The sequence below is a fragment of the Heterodontus francisci genome, chromosome 1 (genome assembly GCF_036365525.1).
Source record: "Heterodontus francisci isolate sHetFra1 chromosome 1, sHetFra1.hap1, whole genome shotgun sequence".
NCBI lineage: Eukaryota > Metazoa > Chordata > Chondrichthyes > Heterodontiformes > Heterodontidae > Heterodontus > Heterodontus francisci.
In genome coordinates, this window is record NC_090371.1 from 265,330,097 (window position 1) to 265,351,866 (window position 21,770).

A 21,770-nucleotide genomic window follows, 5' to 3' on the forward strand; every position below is an offset into this window, starting at 1 on the left:
AATGACGATTGTTTAATCCATCGGCTGGAAACCCGAATATTAAACTGGCAGAGATGAACCACTCAAACCTTGATAGCTTCGAACTCTGTCTGTTGACCATCAGCACCAAGGCATATTCCCTGCTGCAGACTGCAGTGTTCCGTGGTTTAACTGATATGTGTTTGATTGCATTAGTCTGTTCACCAATCGATGCTCACTGTGCTTAGTGACTTAAGCCTGCAGGGGGAGCTATTGAGACAGTTTAGAGAACTTTCTGGAAAGGACAGACAGTAACCTCCTTCAGTTATACAGTTTAGATAACTTTCAGAAAGGACAGACAGAGATCTCCCTCTCAAAGGAAAGCAGCCACTTTGCTGCCTCTCGGAGAACCAATGAATCAGTGTCCACCTCTTCAAACCAGAATCTGCAGGACCACCAAATTCAGCCTGAAGCCAGCCGAGTCACCAACTTCTACAGACTGTGGACCACGTTTATTTATCTGGACTCTACTTCGATCAAACTACCCTCCCTCGCTCTGTAACTTATTTGTGTATGTGTGTGTGTGTGAAAGTAGGAGCTTATTTTGTTATTTTTACTTAGCTTAGTTTAAGTACAATAAAGTTAATCTCTTTCTTTGCAAAACTTGAGAAAATCTGTCCGATTGGCTCTTTTTAGGATCATGGCGCGTAAACAGTTAAACACTCACTGAACTGGCAAGTACATCCACTTAAAAAAAGAAATAAATCTATTGTGGTCAAACAAGGAGGGAAAAGAGGGGAGCCCTTCGACCCCTCCTCACCTGACCATAATGATACCCTTGACCCATGACAGAAGACATTTATAGGTCTAGGATGGCCACCCATACAGTTCTGAGCCCAATAGTTCCATTTCAGGGAGTAGCGGTCTTTTAATTTTGAGAAACAAGCCAAAAGAAGTCCTAATTTGCAACACAGGGCTGTAAAAACATACATACAAAATGTGTGAAGTAGTCGGATTATGCACGTAAGAGCACAACATCTGCTCATTTCGCACAACCTTGCATGGCATCACTCCTGCAAAAATAAATGCAGCTCTACCTTAGTCATGTCCTTTTTTTGTTCCCACAGCGTTCACTGCTTGCCTTTGGTTCATTAACACTTTCTCTGTTTTCTATTTCACTCTCACACACGCATATATCCTCTCTATGTCTTTATGTCTATTGTTTTCCGGTGACTATTTTCTCACTCCTAGAACTGGAAAGTTTCCTACTGGCTATCAACATAACTCAAACAAAGCACAACTCCCACCTACCTCTCCCAACCCACTCCCAAAGCTGTATATGGTTTCCAACTCTGGTCGGACGCATTCCTGGAGGTTTCATTGCACGACTTCCAGCCTTCAACCCCTCACACCCACACACCCACCATTGGCCACTTAATGCGGCTATCCTCACAGCCCGTCCCACACCAATAAGAAAATAAATAGGCTCTTCATTATCCAATTGGATTACTGTTGACTATCAAACCTTTCTTTCCCCTGCACCCCACCCCCCGCAATATTTTTATAAATAATAAACAAAAGTGTGCAAAGAAAATGAAAATAAAACAATTTTTAATGATTCTATCATTCTTCTCCCTGGTTGCTCACGACAGTATTCAGAGGATTAATCGTTCATTTCTAGAGACTCCAAGCAAATCCTGACTGTTAGCAACTCTAATGCTGTTCACCACCTCTCCCCTCGGAACACATACAGAATGACAATGATTTTTCAAAGGCATGTAGCTAGGACATAATTTCACCACAATTCCTAATGCATGCAAATCTTGACAAATCTGTTTGAGCCTGAAAATCTGTATGTAAATAAATTTCCGAACTAACCATTTTTATCCAATGCAATTTTTTTCCAAATGCTACGACTCCCGTGCCACAAACATCCAAACATGGATGGAGAGTCCATGCAAATTTTTCCCACATTTGAAAAATTAAAACTGCAGAGGAGATCCAATCAGATAATAGTACAATCAAAGTCTTTTTGTAGCCATTTTTCCCTCTCGCCTCCTGAGGTTGCTGATTCTTACGGGGTATAACTCCACTGGTGTCTGAAACCATCCTATACCATTCTCAAAAGGCCATTGTTCAGACATGAGCCTGGACATCAAGTGCCTTCAGGCTATTTAACTAAGGAGGATGTTATACATGAGACTGATCACATCCCATCATTCGACATCTGCACTGGACCTCTTACAGCAAAGGTCAATCAGGACTGGGAATCCTGGTTAATTCCTCCCCCTCCCTAGACCAAGGGCACCAAGAATGAAATGTAGCACACCAACTGTGGTTTGGCCGAGATCTGCTAAATCAGCACAGACTATGAATCAAACCTGTGGCCTTTGTTTGATTAGTATTGCACAAGTGGTGCATTTCCCAACTAGGCAATCAGAAAAGCTCCACTGACCACTTTTTTTTTTAAAGACAGAGATAGCAGAGATAGAAATAGGTGATCCTTATGATGGAGAGGGTGTGGAGTCTGAAGGTCAAGTGTCCAAAAGGATGCCAAGGTTTTGGATGGTCTTGCATAACATGAGAAGCTAGGAAGGAGAATGGATTCAGTACCAAGAAAGAGGACTTTATGACAGATGCAGAGAACAATAGCTTTGGTCTTTCCGTTGTTCAGCGGAAGGAAGTTCTAACTCATCCAAAAATTTAAGTTGGACATGCAGGCGGACAGCAGAGAGATGGAAATGTGGTCAAGACAAGTGGTAGAGAATTAGAGCTGAGTGTTGTCAGTAGGCACATGAAAACTGACCCAGTGGCTGTGGGTGATGCTTCTTAGGGCCATCTCATAGACAAAGCAAAGAAGGGGGTTAAGGATAGATCCTTGGTGACTCCAGAGGTGATGATACAGTTAAGGGAAGAGAACACTGGAGATGTGCTAGCTACATCCAGATAGGTAGATATACCACAGAAGGTCCTATGATAATACAAGTGTTCAAAGATACAATTAATCTTTACTAAATAAACATCCAGAACGAAAGTAGGTGGCTGGCAAATCCCCTAAATTATCATCATTAACGATAATACTTTTGGTGGCCTGTATTAACTGGGACTGTGTCTGGGTTTTCTTCCTAGAACGGAGACAACTCTCAAGTTGAAATGCTGTCTGGTGAAATCAAAACTTGTGGATGAGGTGATTCTATGCAGATTACTATTTATTGATCAGTTTCCAAAAGGCAAAGTGGGCCTGGTAATAAATTTTGTGTCTGAATTATATGAAATATCCTAAACTGCTCTTCTGTTTCACAGGAGCTGCAAGGATAGAGTCAGAAAATCCAAAAAAAATTTTAATTGCTTTATCATTTGTCTTTGGAATTCTCTTCCTCAAAAGGCAGTGGAAGCAGAGGTTTTGAATATTTTTAAGGCAGAGGTAGATAGATTCTTAATAAGCAAGGGGGTGTAAGGTTATCAGGGGTAGGTGGAGATGTGGAGTAATCAGTTCACCCATGAAACTACTGAATGAGCAGGCTTGAAGGGCCGAGTGACCTACTCCTGCTCCTAATTCATATGCTCATATCATAACCTATCAAAACATATTGAAATAAGGAAGCCAGTAATTACTGGATCACACAGCCCTGCAAAGGGGATATCAAAAAGGTACAGCCCCTGAATTATGAGGGACGAGGTCCACTTGCAGAAATTGCTATGAAACTGCTGAAAGAGGAAATGGATCAAAAAAGCTTAACATTTGATGCTAGTACTCTCATGCCTCAATTTTAGATAAACGTACTAAAAGCAAATCTTAGAAGAAAAAGACAGTGGCGGAATGGTCCCGGTCTCACTGAAGCGGCTTTGAAGGCTGAACCTGCAGCAAGATCAAAGATAAGGGTGTCAGGTCGGCGACTTGACGCATTCCCGCCTCCCAGCACTCTTGCCGGAAGCAAGTGAACATCAGCAACAGCTACCCACCGAGCAGCAGCGGGTAGCCAATTATGAGCAATTAAGGAACTGATGAGGGGGATAGGGAGGACTCCGACAGGGTCTTCCTGGCATTAGAGCAGGCTTCCGCTGAGTGCGGAGCCCCGTGGCTCCTTTAAGGCGGCAGGCCAGGGAGCCATCGAAGCCGGCGGCTCCATGCCCCAGTGACAGGGCCGCTTGGAATAAAGGATGTACCCGTGCCGAAACAAATCCTCATGAGGGGTTTCCCTCCAGTCCGATGGCCCTACAGGCTTCGGACCTTTTTATTTTTGAAATTGTATTGACGCTTCCAAGGGAACCTCCATTTTGAGGGGTCCTCACACTCTCCTTTCTGCCTGAGCAACACCCACCTCTCCCAGTGGGGCTCCTGGCCGTCCGCAGCTGCAGGCCCTCTGACTGAGGAACCTGTTCTTAATTGGACAGCGTCCTCCCAGATGATCATGCCAGTGGGCGCGCTGCAGACCCATTTGGGATTGGGACCTGGAAATGGTCCCAACTCCTGAAAAAAACCTATCATAAGATTCCACCCAATGACTTCACCTAACAACTATCAATTAGCCTGAATGCACGACCATCCTGGACCACGTGGCTCAGAGACTTGACTTTACATCGAAGTTACATAGAGGAGGACGGTACAAGGTTTAATCCTCAGTCTATGCTGAGTTGATTGATCTCAACAATGGATGCTACAACTGATAAAGGTCTAGGCAAGGGAGGAGAAAGATCAGTCAGCATTCCATCGCCCAATCACTATGGAGCCACCTCTGCTGGAAGGGTTTGTCTGTGGCCGAGGTCAGTCGCAATGACCTGCAGTCCATCAACACTCACTGCCAAGGCTCACACATAGGAAGGGATTGGAAGATTAGTTAGTTAGTTATGTAACCATACACCAATAAAAGAGCTAACACCTTCAGGAAAGGAGACCAGGAGGAGAGAGGGGAAAGGAGGAGTCATAGAGTCATCGAGAGATACAGCACTGAAACAGGCCCTTCGGCCCACCGAGTCTGTGCCGACCAACAACCAGCCATTTATACTAATCGCACATTAATCCCATATTCCCTTACATCCTTCCCTCAATCCCCCTACCACCTACCTACACTAGGGGCAATTTACAACGGCCAATTTACCTATCAACCTGCAAGTCTTTGGCTGTGGGGGGAAACCAGAGCACCCGGCGGAAACCCACACGGTTACAGGGAGAACTTGCAAACTCCACACAGGCAGTACCCAGAACCGAACCTGGGTCACTGGAGCTGTGAGGCTGCGGTGCTAACCACTGCGCCACTGTGCCGCCCGCAAAGAGAGCATTTCAGACAAGAACAAAGCATTACCTCAGATGGTTTTCGGTCTTCATGCCTTGATGTGGAGCTTCTCCTGTGCTGTGACTTGGAATGCTGGGACCAGGAGGTTGAATGACCTAAAAAAATATCAACACCAGTTTTGTTCTCTTGTAAGGAAAGCACTTTTGATCAGTCATGAGTAAGGCAAGTGATCATTGTGGTAAGCAATTTGTTACCAAGTGAAGCTGATCAGAAACTAGCATTTTCACTGTCTCTAGAACTGCTTGCATTGCGTAGTCAGCAAGTCACACTATTTGTTGCAGAATGTTGCACTACTAGATCATTTGCTCTGGTCTTGAAAAAGGAAATAAAAGTGCATTTGCATTTATGTTGAGCACACCTTATTCTGAGGATGCCCCAAAGCACTTAACAAAACCAATGAATTGCTTTTTGAATTTCAAATCAATGTTGTTACGCAGGCAAACACAGCAGCCTATTTGCATACATCAAAGTCCCACGCACGACAAGTGAGATGAAGGAACAATTCATCTGTTTATGGTAGCATTGGTTAGGGGCAGAATGTCTGCATGGGTTACCAAGAAAACTCTCTGCTCACTTTCTTAGGATCTTTAACGTTAACTTGAACTATCAAAATAGGCTGATAAGGCTTCAGTTTAACATCTCGACAAAAGACTGCAGCATAGTGTCAGTAGGACTTGAGTTCAGAGGTATGAGTCTATTAACTTAGAAGAACCGACATGAAGGTGAACCGATTTGCCTGGATAGCTGGAGGTTCGCACAAATCTACTTAGCTCTACAATTAGTACGAGTAACTCAGCTCTTCCCAAAAAGTTGAGGGCAGTGTATTTCAGTTTCATGCTTTGTAATTACAGGGATCACATTTTACCAATTTTTCCCATTCCAAATCTCCTTACTTTTTTCCAAACGGCACCATGAGAACTTTAACATCCAGCTGAACCACTGGAACTAGCAGATGGAGCCTTCACTTTATATCTCAACCGCAAAAGTAATTTCCCCACGAACAACTCCCATGGTGCTCAAATGCTGAAGTGAGGTTTGAACACAACCTCCTGGCACAGAGGCAAAAATACTACCAACAGAGCCAAGCTCAGACAAATTAACAAGGGGCTCCACTGCAATCTTAACTGCATTCTTGACTGTAGAATTCAACTGCGCATGCAGGAAATTCTCCTTACAGAAAATCACATAACAAGCTTTTCATTTCGGAATTACAGAACAAAAGCAACTAGAAGATTTAATTAAATACTAGCTGATTTTCTGTGGCATAACAAATATAAAAATTGCCTCTTCCAGTCAGTGTTTTTCTCTCCCAATCACCGATTCTTTGTCTTTCATTTTTTTTTTCTGTAGCGCTCTCATATTCTTCAGCTGTCACTTTTTCTCTCACTCATTTATTGTTGTTCTATCTCTTCTGTATATTTTCTATCTTATCTAAATACATCTCAAAGATGTTTGTCGATGCCTTACACATATCTGGTTGCTTTAAATGTTCTTATTAATTTATCTATTTGTTTTAAAAAGGGCTAGGACAGATAGAAACACGGGTGACAAAATATCCCTCGTCAGAAGTGAGAACATTGGGCAGGTGGGGAATGGGTACCAAGGTCCATCCGGCTCGTCTTTTACCACCCTGCTAGTCACATGATACAATGGTAATAGAGTCATTGACTAATCATGGCAATCGGTCTCTATCAATTAGCCTACAACAGATCAGAAAGACAACAGCATCTGATTGGAAGGAAATGGTGCAAATGGGACCTACAACCTTGTAATGTGGGTTGACTCACTGATGCCACAGTAGATCCAAAGCTGCAACCAATACTGGCATGCTGAAGAAAGGTGGGTCAAGGTGGCAGCAGGGGATCAGAGCAGGGAGGCTGCAGGATCTCAATGTGGGTTGAGTAGGGAAATAAGCTGGATTGACAGGAAAGGGAACACAACAGAACCTGAAGACAAATACCAGACAAGAGGAAACATGGCTGTCTATTGACTTAAAATTTGCATTCCTCACTGTGCCCACAGAGGGGCAGAAAAAAGGCAGGGAACTGCAGAGAGCAGCAAAGATCCAGGCTACACCTATAACTACTGTGAGGGAACAAGGGGGTAGAGTTGGATTTCGTGGGAAGGAGAGATGGAGGGCTCCGTTTTATTAGCGCGCCACACTTCACAGTGGCGCTTTGAGGTTGGCGGCCTTCAGAAACGGAAGCACCACCACTGAGCCCCCACAATTTTTCACGCGGCGGCTCACTTAAATGGAGGGGGTGGAGCGGCCATCCCCCAAGATGTAGAGGGAGTGGCCGCTCTGTCCCCAGCAATGGCGTTCGGTGCCACCCACTTTTAAAGGGCTTCAAGCCCTTAGCAAAAATTTACATTTTTAAAGATATGCTATTGTTCATTTTTTTTTTAAATTAAAAGCTGGAGGCCCTTTCCCAACCCCCACAATCCCCACTCCCCCCCCCCCAGCCCTGATAATTTCACTCCTCCCTCCCTCCCCCCACAGCCAGCGTCTCGCCTCGGAACTCCGAACAGAGTTCCGAAGGCACACGACTTGCAGCTGGTGGCCGTAAAATTGGCGTGGGACAGCTGCCGGGACAAGGTAAGTTGACTTGCATCTTTTTAAAATTAATTCTAATATTTAAATGAAAGGGCCACACCGAGGCCTCACTGCCACTGGTAAAATGCAGCGGGGCCTTCTCAGCGTCGGGGGTTGTGGTGGGCCTCTGCCCCAAGTATTTTACAGGCCCCTCCGCCACGACCCCAGACTTCGAGGGGCTGGTAAAATTCAGCCCGGAGAGAGAGACAGGAAAATAGACAGAGAGATAGACATGGACAAATGGATAGATATAGACAAATAGGCACATAATTAGCCCAAAAAATAAATAAATTTGGTACTGATCAATGGCTTTCCTCCCCATCAATCCCTATAATACAAAGAAACAGCACTGTTAAACATACTGTAATTTGCAAAGACCATAAATATATATAAATTAATAAAGCTGTTCATTTGCCCAAATCCTCTTCTGTCTTTATTTTGGACATTACGTTCCACGGGAAGAAACTTCTAACAATACAACATTCACATGAATGGTCGCTTTCATTTTGTTCCCGAAAGGGCAAAGGGTAACCAAACAACACAAGGAATTCTCAAAAGCAAAGATCGCACAGGCTCTGTTACACAAATAAAGGAAATGCCAACTAATTTAAAATACAGCTGAATTTAGTTAAACAGTTAACACATGCAATGAGAGGAATTTTGGTTAGAAGAATTTCTTTCTTTAGATTAGCTGATTTATCCTTTACATTTTGAGGATTATGACACAAGAAAAAGGAAATAGAAGTCATCAGCGACTGTGAGAGACCATAAGTGGTGGAAAATTATATACAGCTTGCTGACCTTCACTCAAATATTCGTGATATATGCTCCTGGCAAATGAAGTATTACTCCAGGAGGACAAATTCATAAAATAGACCGTTATATATCAATACAAGAAAGACAGTGATATTCCATGTATTTCTAAGCGAAAAAATGCACAGCTACATAAAAGAGAGGAAGAGAAAGAGGAAAGAATGAATGAATATAGATGGATAGAAGGGAGATTACAACATTACATTGTTGGTTTCAAAAATACATTTCCCTCACTCCTTTGGAGGACACTTATTCTCCACTTTCCTCCCTTTTTCTCTGCAGACTGTGCCTATGGTTCCACAAATTGTGACTATTCTTCACACACGGGTCTTTATAGCTTAGTAGCAGTAATTTGTTCAACCAGGACCATACAGCTCAGGACTTAACCAAGATCCACATGTGAACAATTCCAGCAGACAGCAATCAAGACTAGGAATGCCCTCCCTAGCCCAGGAACACAGGCCAACCTTTGAATACCAATTACTATCCTGGCTGAAATCAGCTAACTCACCACAGCACAGGGTGCAAATTTATGACCTTTCCACTCTTCAAATGTCAGTACCACTTACTCACTGGGGCGCCGTTTAATATTTTCATTGAACGGAGTGTATCTCAACTGGTTGGATCCCACCACAACAGGCACAGTGATTGATAGGGTATGTTAGCCTATTAGGTGTATTTATTCAGGAGCTTTGATGACAGAGCAAAAGGCTGAATTACGTCAGCGGTCTTCCTTGTTTTAAATATAGCGGTTAATATAATCTGGAGGCAAGATCACTTCCATTGCAACCAAAAACACTTACTGTCATTGTCATCAGAATCGTCACTGCTGCTCGGAAGCCGACCCCTTTTCATGGTCTTCTCAATTTCTAGCACAAAGACTGTGAAGAAAGAGATCATAGTTAATATCAAGGGTCAATTAAGTGACAGTGGCCTGTCTCTCAAAAGGGACTGACTGCTTGAAATTCTGTAAAGTACATACATTCCCCATCTTTTTCTCGTCACCACAAGTCAGCAACAGACAGCTAGTCCTCAAAAAATCAATGAGACAAAAAGCTTGCACCAATAAGTAATGAGGTTTTCCAAGTGCCATAACACAATGTCTGTGCATATCACAGAGAATACAATGGTTGATACCGTCAGGGGGACTATAATTAAACTTCTATGTACTGGAACGTGAATAAACAGGATCGACAATCGTGTCACTTTTGGGCTCTAAAATTATTCTGTAGAATACCAGTGGACAAGCATGTAATGCAAGGGCCGACAATTCTTTTCTCCAGTAACAATGTTAAACCCTTTAACATAAAGGGGCTAGCACCTCCACTAAAATAGCAGAGAAGAATTTCAGACAACCATGTTAGGTATTCATTCACCAGTACACTGTAACCTGTTTTCTAGGCCATGAACATTCAAGTTTGCATAGAAACCACCTTGTAGTCAAAAACAGCAGGTACAGGTTAACACAGGTTGTCCCACCTTTTCACGTGGGGGACCACATTACAATTTTTGCCTTACATGGGGGCCCGGTGAGACAATTTCAGAAAGATAAAGGCATTAAAAAGTTGTCTTACTATTAATCAAAACAACAAATGTGCATTTTTGTGAAGAAGCTTTAAATAAGATTAATTTACTTTCTCATCACTATGTTGGACACTGATTTAGTGCAATATCTGTGCCTGCCCACACACATCTTGTAGCAATGCGGAGTATTCCAGATAGACATCCATCTATTAGGAGTGATCTTGATCTCTCTCTCTCTCCCTGTGTTCTCCCCCATCTTTGTTGTACCCCCCACCATCTCACCATCACTCTCTGTGTCCGCCCCCCCCCCAACGTTCCCGCCTTTCTCTCTCTGTCCCTCACCTTTCTGTTCCCCCCTCTCTCTCTCATTGTTCTTCTTCTCTCTATCTCTCTGTCCCCCTCTCTCTCAGACAGTTGCAGGAAGCAGCAGCGCTCAGCACAGCACCTTTGTGGTTGGTCAGTTTGTTTAAAAAAAAATCACGCTGTCAGTTTCACAGCTGACAGCTGCTGAAGCAGGAACGCGCTTCCCAACTTCAGATAGATTTGAGGTTTTCTGGCGGGCTTTTAAAAAAGTCGGAAAACTCTGAATTTGTCCGAAGTTGGGAAGTGCGTTCCTGCTTCTGCAGCTGTCACTTGTGAAACTGACAGCGCAATGATTTTAAAAGCCTGTCTGCAAGACGAAGACAAAGGGAAATTTCTCATTTCCCGTCACGGACCCCTGGCGAAGATGAGCAACGGCCCCGGGTACAGTTTACACCCGCAGGCCGGATGGAAACCTTTGGCAGGCCGGATCCTGGCCCGCGGACTGCATGTTGTACAACCCTGGGTTAACAAGTAGCTTAGTAATTCCAACTGAAACTCTGCAACAGCCTGATCCTGGAGTTATCCTGACACTGATACTGCTCAATGATAAAAATTAAACCAGCCAATTTAAAATAAATCCAATATTACAGTAAATAGAAGCCATACTAAAACAAAATGTTCAAGTAACTGGCACGAAATCTAAACCCAAGGGGACTTTTCCCTCCTATTTTCTCCCTTCCTTTCGAAGTCACAGTGGGCTACAGTTCCTTCCAGAAGCATGGCCACCCTCCACTGACTCACAAAAGTGGCTATTCTTCAAAATAGGGTCTGTTGACAGGCTACTCACCCACTGGGGAGCACCCATCCTTTCTTTGCCAGACTAGGGCGGATGTATTTACCACCAAGCCATCAAGGAAGCTTATGGGGATAATTCAAAAAAGACAAAATGCAACACTGAGGGAAGGGGAGGCAGAGTCGACTGAGTTTCAGAGCAGTAGAATTAGACACTTGAACAGCTTACAGTGACCAGTCTCCTATATCACTCCAAATAATGCTTACTCTTTACTAAAGGCCCCAGGAGTTTTCAAAAAAGATTTTTTAGGCCTTGCAACAGATTCGCTCACATCTGAAATATTTCAGATACGATAAAAGGGCACACTGTATTCTTACACTGACGGAATGAAGCTCGAGGGGCTGCTAAACCCGAGCCTCGTGCCGCCAATCCCCTTTTACAGACCAGGGTCATACTCTTTACGGCACAGGAGGCCATTCAGCCCATACTAGCTCTTTGTAGAGTAATCCAGTCAGCTCCATTACCCACCCCCCCGCCACCATCACAAGTTTATTTCCCTCAGGTGCCCATCCAATTTTCTTTTGAAATCACTGATTTCACCAATTCCACTTCCACCATCCTCATAGGCATAAAGTTCCAGGTCATTACTACTCACTGCGTAAAAAGGGTTCTTCCTCACAACCCCCTGCATGTCACGCCTAAAACCTTTCATCTGTGTCCCCTAGCCCTTGTACCATCAGCTAATGGGAACAGCTTTTCTTTGCCTACCTTATCTAAACCTGTCATAATGTTATACATGGCAATCAAATCTCCCCTCAATCTCCTTTGCTCCAAGGAGAACAACCCCAGCTTCTCCAACCTAACTTTGTAGCTAAAATCCATCATCCCTGGGACTATTCTGGCAAATCAAAATACAGTATTTTTTTTTCTCTATCGGAGAGTATTTTTCCCCCATTTGCCACTGCTTCAGATGCAACTGTTCTGGACACTGTTGTAGAACATCACAAAATATCAGGTTCATGATCAGGACCTCACAGGATACTCAATTATTTCTGCAGTGAGTTACGAGTGAATTCGCCATCCTTCATAGTTCACACACAATATGCATCACAAATTGAACTCTGCTCAATGGTATCAACTGTGTACAGCTGTGTTACGACGAATCCCAACTTTTAAAGAGAGTGTAACATTTTATCTCCTCACTTCATAGCAGCCAGGTTTTCCTCTCAAAAGCGATCCCAGATGGGTTACGCTTTTGAAGTAGCTTAATTGCAGCAGTATTTCAAAATCAAGTACTCTGGATAATGCATTCCAACTGCGACTCTTTAACTTGGAAGTCTAGTTACAATGGGTAGGCAGGAAAAGAAAGGCAGCAGAATGTAAAAAAAAAAATCAATGTTGTGTTACAAGCTGAATTTCTCCACAACACACAATGCAAGCCACGCAAAGGGACCAGTAATCAATCTTTGAAGTACATAAAATCTTTGTTAAGATGTGCTCCCCAGTAACTGAAACATCTATGCAACACCTTGTTTCATTATTTATTTAAGCACAAACTGAAGCAAGTGTATGGATTCTGCCCCAACAAATTCACAACAACTTGCATTTGCATAGCGCCTTTAACTAACTTGTTTTGGATGGGTTCAACTTTATAGAAGGTGGGAGAAGCCAGGAGAGCATTGGAATCGTCAAGACTGGAGGTAACAAAAGCATGGATGAGGAAGGGATGGAGATAGACAACTTTAGATGTGAAAGCAGGCGGGATTTGTGATGGAGAGGTAATGGGGTCGGAAGCTTAGCTCAGGGTCAAACATGATGCCAAGATCACATACAGTCTATACAGTTTGGTTCAGCCCGAAGCAATGGCCAATAGAGGGACAGTATCAGTGGCAAGTGAATGGAGGCTCTGGCAAAAGACAATGGCTTTGATACTCCAATGTTTAAAGGGGAGGAAGTTGCTCATCCAGGACTGGACGCGGGACAAGCAGGCTGACAAGACAGTGAAGGGGTTGAGAGGTGTTGACGAGATGGAACTCAGTGCTTTCAGTGTACATACGGAACCCGAGGTCAAATCTTTCGATGATGTCGCCAAGGATCCTCATGGAGATGAGAAGTAGGAGGGGACCATGGTTAGATTCTCGAGGGGACTCCAGAAATAACATGCGAGGTGGGAAGAGAAGCCACTGCAGGAAATTGAACTGTTCTCACACAGCAAGGTTGTATTGGAATACAAAAGTGTGAAATTTAGCTGAACTCCTCACTGATGACATTTAGCATAAAATCTCTTGATAGGCAAAACCTTACCCAGTTGTGTTTCTCATTGATAGATTAAATACAGCAATCAGCACTTATTTCTGCACAAGGCCACAGTAAGTGGTTAAAAGGAACATGACCCCCATTTCCAAAAGGGTTTGTGGCTTGTGGACAAAACACAGCTGCAAATCAAGGATTCTGAACAATGTTTCCCGACGGGACCATTTTTACAAGGAATTCTGTCCAAAATGTTTTCTGTAGGCAACTACAATGAGCCGAGAAGAGGTAATGGTGCAAGCCACATTCACCACCCATGCACTAACGCTGAACAGAAGGCTCAAATTCTGATGAACTGCTGAAGTGCTCTTTCTATTACTGGGCAAAAGCTCAGTTCACTTTTAAACTCAAAATCCTTCAATTCACAGTCTGGTCCAACCACCATCTCCCAGGCCCTCACTTGCACATTCAGCATTAAGTCAGTAATACCACAGCAGCCCCTTGATACTGTTACAGTCTAACAGTAGCACTGCAATACCAGTGCTCTGCAGGAGAGTCAGCCTCAGATACTGCCACATTGCATTTTGGGTGGTACAGTGGGCTTCAAAACTTCATGGTTCACCTCCAGGACCTGCGTTCAAAATCAGTCAAAGACTGACAAGAGGAAAGAACAAGGTAATACTTCAGGGAAGTATTACACTGCTAACTCAGTGCTGTATTTACATCAATAGCAGTGCATATCTGCCAGTAAAAATTGGTCATGCAACAGTAGTATCCTGTTAACATGTATTTATTACTATCAGTTATCGCCCACTAAACAAAGACCCCTTTTTTAAATGCCATGATTCCCCACCTTCAATCCAGATGTCAGATAACTGCAGCACTGCTAGATAAACCATTATGAGGCACTCACTGATCCTCACAAAGTTATCTCAGCCACTGGCAACTTTTTAGACTACTTCTGAATGTTCGAGACAGTTGTAAAACCAGCTCAGATTCATATCCTTGGTTTCTTGTGTGCGCATGTGTGTCTTTATAAGATGAAAGACACCATCATTAACTAATACTGATTCATCACAGCCCAGCACATTTCACCTCATGATGCATCTCACATCAAGCACTATGCTTTGCCAAATGAGCTGTACGCATTTGTTCCAATCTAATTTTGCACACCACAAGCATAATCAAAGGCGCACAACATCCTTTGTGAGGATGTAGTCTTCCAAACATGATACAAGATAAACTATTTCTGTCAGCCAGCACCGTATCGAAGACTTGTGGTATGACAACCCTGCCACCAAGAAAACAGCTGTACTATCTCAAACTGCAGGAAAAAAAAACTTTCACACTTTTTTGCCAGTGTTACTGACACACAACTGCTGAGTTTACAGTGCAGGAAAAGGAGCACATAAAAGCAGTGATGCAGCAGTAGCACCCCTCCTACTCCATTAAACCCTGACAACAGGAGGTGGACTGCTGAGATCATCACAAGGCGACTGACTATTTGTTTAACTCTTTGCCCTCACCATAATAGAAAAGTCTCTTTCTGAAGTGAATGAATTTCGTAAGATAACAAGCAAAGCTCTTTCAGGGCCAATGTGTTAACTTTAAAAAAAAAATCAATTCTTTGTAATGTATTCGCTGACCAGTCATTAAGCTCTCCTCGTCAAAAAAAAAGGCTTGTTTTCACACAGGGAAGAAAAAACAAAATCAGGACTTCTTATAAGTTTAAGAAGGAGCTTCCAACCCACCAGCAATACAAATTAAGCTATGTCAAGCCCACCCATCAGTTTAGTCAGCCTGCATCCTCATTGTCAGCAAGCATATCTGCTATGGCTAAACCTCCAACTTTCTCCATTCCTCCCCTGAAGGTACTGAACATGGTACAAGAGAAGATAATCATTTCTGTCAGCCAGCACCGCACTGAAGACTCGTGGTATGACAACCCTGCCACCTGTCACCAAGAAAACAGCTGTACTATCTCAGCAGGTCTGGCAGCATCTGTGGAAAGAGAAGCAGAGTTAACGTTTCGGGTCAGTGACCCTAAGTTCCAAAGAAGGGTCACTGACCCGAAACGTTAACTCTGCTTCTCTTTCCACAGATGCTGCCAGACCTGCTGAGTGATTCCAGCATTTCTTGTTTTTGTTTCAGATTTCCAGCATCCGCAGTATTTTGCTTTTATTATAGCTGTACTATCTCAACCTACAGAAAAAAAAACTTTTACATTTTTTGCCAGAGCTACTGATACAACTGCTGAGATTACACTGCGGGAAAGGAAGCATATAAAAGCTTCTACTGAAGGCTAGCACACACTATAAGGGGTGCAGTTCTATACAGACAACAACCATCCACCTGTAACTTACCAAGCAGTCATTTTCCGCGTCACTTGAGGACAATTAGGAACAGGAACTACTGCGAGCAAAGTGCTGTACCAGTTGAGATCAGCTAACTTAACAACATTGGTGATGAGACCCACGATCTTTCCTGTTTGTATGGCTCAGTAGCAAAACTGAGTCATTGGGGAAAGCATATGTTGAAATTTAACCCATAATGACACGGACAGGGGAGGGGGAAAACAGACAGACAAACAAAACCACTTTACTGATGTCTGCTTTGTGGTAATTGCTCATATGGATAAAAACATATTGATATGTTGTCATTTTCTGCTACAGCTCTACTGCTTCTGCAAACAGAATCACTTACCTTTTTAAAAAAAAATCCTGCTACGCATGGGCTCCAGAACCAACTTTCGCACTCAACGGAAACAGTCCATCATCTCCTGATCCAGCAAAACAGTTTCATAGAATCATATAATGGTTACAGCACAGATGGTGCCATTCGACCCATCGTGTCCATGCTGGCTCTCTGCAAGAGCAACTCACCTAGTCCCACTCCCCAGCCTTTTCCCTGTAGCCCTGCAAATTATTTTCCCTTCAGATAATTATCCAGGTCTCTTTTGAAAGCCATGGCTGAATCTGCCTCCACCACACTCTCAGGCAGTGCATTCCAGATCCTAACCACTTACTGTGTCAAAAAAAGTTTTTCCTCGTATCACTGTTGCTTCTTTTGTCAATCACCTTAAATCTTCATCATCTTCAAATTACAAGATGCAGCAGGCAATTTTTGATAAGTTCACCTCTAAAGTCCCATATAAGGAATTAGAGTCACAGGGAAATGGGAATTAGGAACACAAGTAGTCCATTCAGCCCCTCGAGCCTGTTTTGCAATTCATTTAGATCATAGCTGATCTGTATCTTAATTCCATCTACCCCATCTTGCTTCATAAGCCTTCTTGCCCTTGCCTAACAGTTTACAAATTTTCAATTTCAGGGAGAGAGTTCCAGATTTCCACTACCTTTGTATGAAGAAATGTTTCCTGACATCACCCCGAATGGTCTAGCTCTAATTTTACTGTTATACCCATTTGTTCTGGACTTCCCCACAAAAGGAAATCGTTTCTCTCTCTCTCTGTTCTTAGGATAGCAGGGTCATTTGGGACTTCAGGGGGTGGTCATCCCTGCCCATTTGAGAGTCGCCTCTGGGCCTGGTAAGGGCCCCATGCTCAGAGTAACGAGCCCTGGCCAATGGCAGAACCAGCAAATTTTCGGTGGTGATGGCAGAAGAGCTAGAACCTCGAGAGACAAAAGCTGCTTAAAGGCGGAGGATCCTTCGGGAACAAGACTGTGTTTCCGTTAAAGCACACATGTGGAAGGCAACAGGAAACCATCTCAAATTCTTTCCTTAGTCATATTGCTCATTTCTCATGGAAGTTAAAAAATGGGAGGCTCTTATGAGATAAAACTGTAGGACCGTGAGGCATGGAGAAATGGGCAGATCACCACTACTACTAATGTACCCTAACAATTCCTCTAATCATCTTAAAACATCTCAAGTAGATCAACCTTAATCTTCTATATTCAAGGGAATACAAGCCTAGACTTTGCAAGTTGAGAAAAACAAAATTGGAGGAACACTCAGTCAATTTCCCTGCCTGGGGAGTGACAAATAAATTGCATCACGATTGACTGATAAGTGAGGAATTCAAGTTCAGGTGATCCACTAAGATTTGCCTGTGGGTTGACACCAGCGGCTGCCTACCCCTAGAAGGTTTTGATATCACATGGGGAGGAAAATAGAGGCAGTGGATCAAAGAGAGTGGTAAGTGAAGACTAGGAAATTTCCCAACAGGTAACGAGGAAGGAAAAGGAAAGCAGGTTAACCAGGCTGTTCTTGGCCCTTCATAGTGCAGGGCTTGGCAGAAACCCCAGAGCAAGTTTCTCAAATGCCCTCTCAGGCGAAGAAACGCATGAACGTGCTACTATGCTGAACCAAGAGACTGAGTACATTGGAATTTAATGTAAAAGGTCGTGCAGGCCTGCAAAAACCTCATCCCTGAAAGGTCATTCATCCTTCTCGTACCGTAAGCCTCCCAGCCTCACAATAATCAAATTCTCCCATCCATCTCTATTGTTACTGCCCAGCTCTCCCTGGTCTGGGAACTAAAAGAACTCCAAAAAGGAGTATTTGTTCTTTATGCTTATCCCAGCTTGACGGAATCATGACGACAGAATAAAAAACAAACAGGGTTTAAAGACCATGATCATTTTAAGCCAATAAACCAGAATTATGTGTCAGTAAAAAAAGACGCTTCCTGTCACATGAGAAGGCTGCATATTTTCCACTGATGGACAACAAAAACAAGATAAACCTAATCTACAATCATTATGTGCTTACCACTCATCACATGCAAAGCCATGCGTCAAGAAGCAACCGCCATCATGGCAGAAGTAATAGAAGAAAGAAAATATCAGCCGCAAAAGTCAAAAGGGAAAGCTTGGAAATGGTGAAAAGTGAGATGGTAATATTTTTAAAAAGAACTCTAAGGTGGAAGGGGGTGGCGGGGTTTGGGCTGGAACTGTGTTCAAGGGTGTAACAAATCAAGCAATTCTAGTTGACTCTAACAAACTCTTCTTTGAACATACGACAGGACTTTTAGCTTTCTATATTCTAGGTTTAATACTGTGACAAGTAGTAAACATATGGGACCTGAGGCTGTCCCAAAGCATTTTCCAGCCAATTAATTGCATTAGAAGTACAGTCGCTGTTATTACCCAGGCAAACTCATCCACCTATTGGTGCAGACACTTACAGCAACAGGATAAATGGTGCTTTGCTGAAGGGAAAAAGGTTGACCATAGCACTAGAACTCATTATTCTTCTTCAAACATCGCCAAAGCATCTTTTGCATCTACCTGAGTAGGTAGACTGTACTTTGGCTTAATTTCTCACTCTGACAATGCAGCACACTCTCAGTACTGCACAAGATCATTAATCAACCTAGATTATGTGTTTAAGTCTGTGGTGGTACTTGAATCCACAAAAATCCAATTTAGGAACAAGATTGCTCCCAAATGAGATAAGCTGACAGTTATTATATTGGCCATATTATTTCCCAGTAATAAGCTGCTGATTATGTCTCCATAAACTTACCATTATGATGCACACAATTGTTAATCTTTTAGTGAGATACTGCAGAAATGACAAGGAGAGTAGTATGAATCGGCAACAAAAGGAGACATTAAAAAAAGAAGAATAAAACCGCCCACGAAATTTACAGACATGAGATTACAGTCTCAACATCAGTCCCGATGAATGTATTATGTAAATAGAATATATTTCCTGCAGAGATGCTCACAGTGGAAAGATCTGTTTTATAAAGACAGAAACATTATGCAGTCTTAAATAGAACATAGACCCTTTAAGGCTATAAGATGGAAATGCTGTAAGTTGGTGAAATGAGTGCTGAGATTATTTATAAACCAAGCAGCTCAGAGTCGCTAACGTTTTTTTGACTGGTAAATTAAGAAGTTGGCACACATTTTAGATTAGATTAGAGATACAGCACTGAAACAGGCCCTTCGGCCCACCGAGTCTGTGCCGATCAACCAACCATTTATACTAATCCCATATTCCTACCAAACATCCCCACCTGTCCCTATATTTCCCTACCACCTACCTACACTAGTGACAATTTATAATGGCCAATTTACCTATCAACCTGCAAGTCTTTTGGCTTGTGGGAGGAAACCGGAGCACCCGGAGAAAACCCACGCAGACACAGGGAGAACTTGCAAACTCCACACAGGCAGTACATGGGTCTGGAGTTTCCACTTAACCGTGCTGGTATTTTTGATGCAGTTTGGCTGAAGCCAGTGCAGAAGATCGCCGGGTTTTAAGTCCAATTTGGGGCTGAATTTTTTTGAGCGTGCCGCAAACTGCGAGCGGCGCGCTCTGAACTTGCCAGCCTGCGCGGGGGCTCACTTAAATGGAGGGGGCGGGGCAGAGCAAACCCCCCCTCCCTACCAGAGGGGGGCGGCCCCTCCATCCCTGGCAATGGCGCCCAGCACCACCGCGCCGGTGCCGGCAGCATTTTTAAGGACTTCAAGCCCTGACAGATGATTTCAAATTTTAATGGGAACATCACCTTTTATTTCGATAAAATCAATTAAACAAACATCAAAGCCCCTCCTCCCCACAATGATCAAATATATTTATTTCCCCCTCCCCCCCAAAAAACTATTTTTCTGGTCCCAACCCTTCACCCCCAACTTCATAATCCTTGTCCTTCAACCACTTCCCACCATCCCCTCAGCCAACTGAGACAGATTTAACCGCTCTCCGCTCCCCACTCCTCTCCCCCCTCCACCCACACCCCAACCACTGTTACACCTCGGACGTCCGTACAGAGATCCGAAGACACGGGAGTTCCAGCCGGGGGCCGGAATATCAGCGTTGGACAGCCATCGGGACCAGGTAAGTTTATTTGAATTTATTTGCATTGATTTCAATATGGAGATGAATGCCCCGCCGCCCACACCGAAATGCAGGCAAAATGCAGCAGGGCAACTCGGCGTCGGGGGTCGTGGCGGTCCTCTCCCAGAAGAATTTTCAGGCCCCACCCCATCCCCCCGCCATGACCCCCAATGCCAGAGGGCTTATAAAGTTCAGCCCTTGCTTTCAGCACAAATCAAGTTGCCGCAACCTTTTGCATTACTTTAGAAAAGATCATGCTGGAAGTAGGCCCTGTCCACGAAAGTGGCCACGCCCCAGGGAGAATGAATCACCACTGGGAGTTTCTGATAAGTGCACGTATTCAGGGAGGCTTTAAAAATAAACTGGTCCTTTTAGGCACAAGGACACTAAAAGGTATGTTTTATAAGCTTTGGAATATAATTTTTGCTTTAATTTACTAAGGCAGTGACTATTCAATATAACTAGAAAATTGTTTTGTATGTTTTTTTTAAAAAGTGAATTTTAGTAATTTAAAATCAGGTTTCTCAGAGGATTGACAGTGGTCAAAAATGCTTATTTTTGTGATGAAGCTGTTATTGCTGTTGAAAACAAACTACCACTTTTCAAATATACGAAGGAATTTTTCTTTTTCAAAAAAGGTTATGTCAAAATGTTGCCCTATTGCGCTCATTTATGGCAGATTTTGCATTTGGCAATATGCAAATGAGTTTGAACAGAAACTCAGTGTGAGGGGAAAAAACATCTTTCAAAACAGGCACAATTTTGGGCCAATTTTGGGCCTGTTGTGTCCAAAGTGGAAACTGTACCCCATGGGCTTTTGCACCACAGGATTTAGGGGTGTAAAAGTTTAACGGGCATCTGCAAGAAGAGCTGTTCCCTGTGGTAGAATTAAGCATGCAGGTGAACCTCTAAAAGAGGATATAGTAATGTTCCATCCTCTTTGGGAAGTGGAGGCAATGTGCAACCAGTCTATTCATGGAGTGAGACAGTTGCAATGTGCAGCATTTTGATATCTGTAACAAATCATGCCAAGTGCAGGAAGTAGAAAGTGTAAATTACTCAAACAGTAGGAATCATTGTTGAAAAAACACAACTTCCCCTGCATTTACATCTGCCTTGGAGTTGCTCAATTGTTTTAAAGATTGTTTTAATTTATTTTTTCTGCAGAATGCTGCCTCTGTTCACATGAGCATCAAGTGCATGAGAACAGCACTACCTCCAAGATCCATGTCACACACCATCCACACTTGGAAATATATCGCAGTTCCTTCATTGTCGTGGGGTTAAATTCCTGGGATTCCTGACCTAGCAGCACTGTGGAAGTACCTGCATTACATGGACTGCTGCAGTTCAAGAAGGCGGCTCACCACCACCTTACCTTCTCAAGGGCAATTAAAGATCAGCAATTAATGCTAGCCTTGCTGTGGTG

General features: G+C 43.3%; 1 protein-coding gene across 2 annotated transcripts in view; it reads right to left on the reverse strand.

Moving 5' to 3' along the window:
- Window positions 1–21,770, reverse strand: part of LOC137376043 (protein Jade-1-like) — a 148,926-nt gene that overhangs the window by 83,018 nt on the left and 44,138 nt on the right. For both annotated transcript variants that reach the window (XM_068044023.1, XM_068044032.1), the window contains exons 2-3: window positions 9,462–9,539; window positions 5,262–5,347 (exon numbers count right to left, since the gene is read on the reverse strand). In XM_068044023.1, the coding sequence (XP_067900124.1) occupies window positions 5,262–5,347; window positions 9,462–9,513 (138 nt within the window). In that variant the 5' untranslated portion in view covers window positions 9,514–9,539. The remainder of the gene's footprint in view (window positions 1–5,261; window positions 5,348–9,461; window positions 9,540–21,770) is intronic.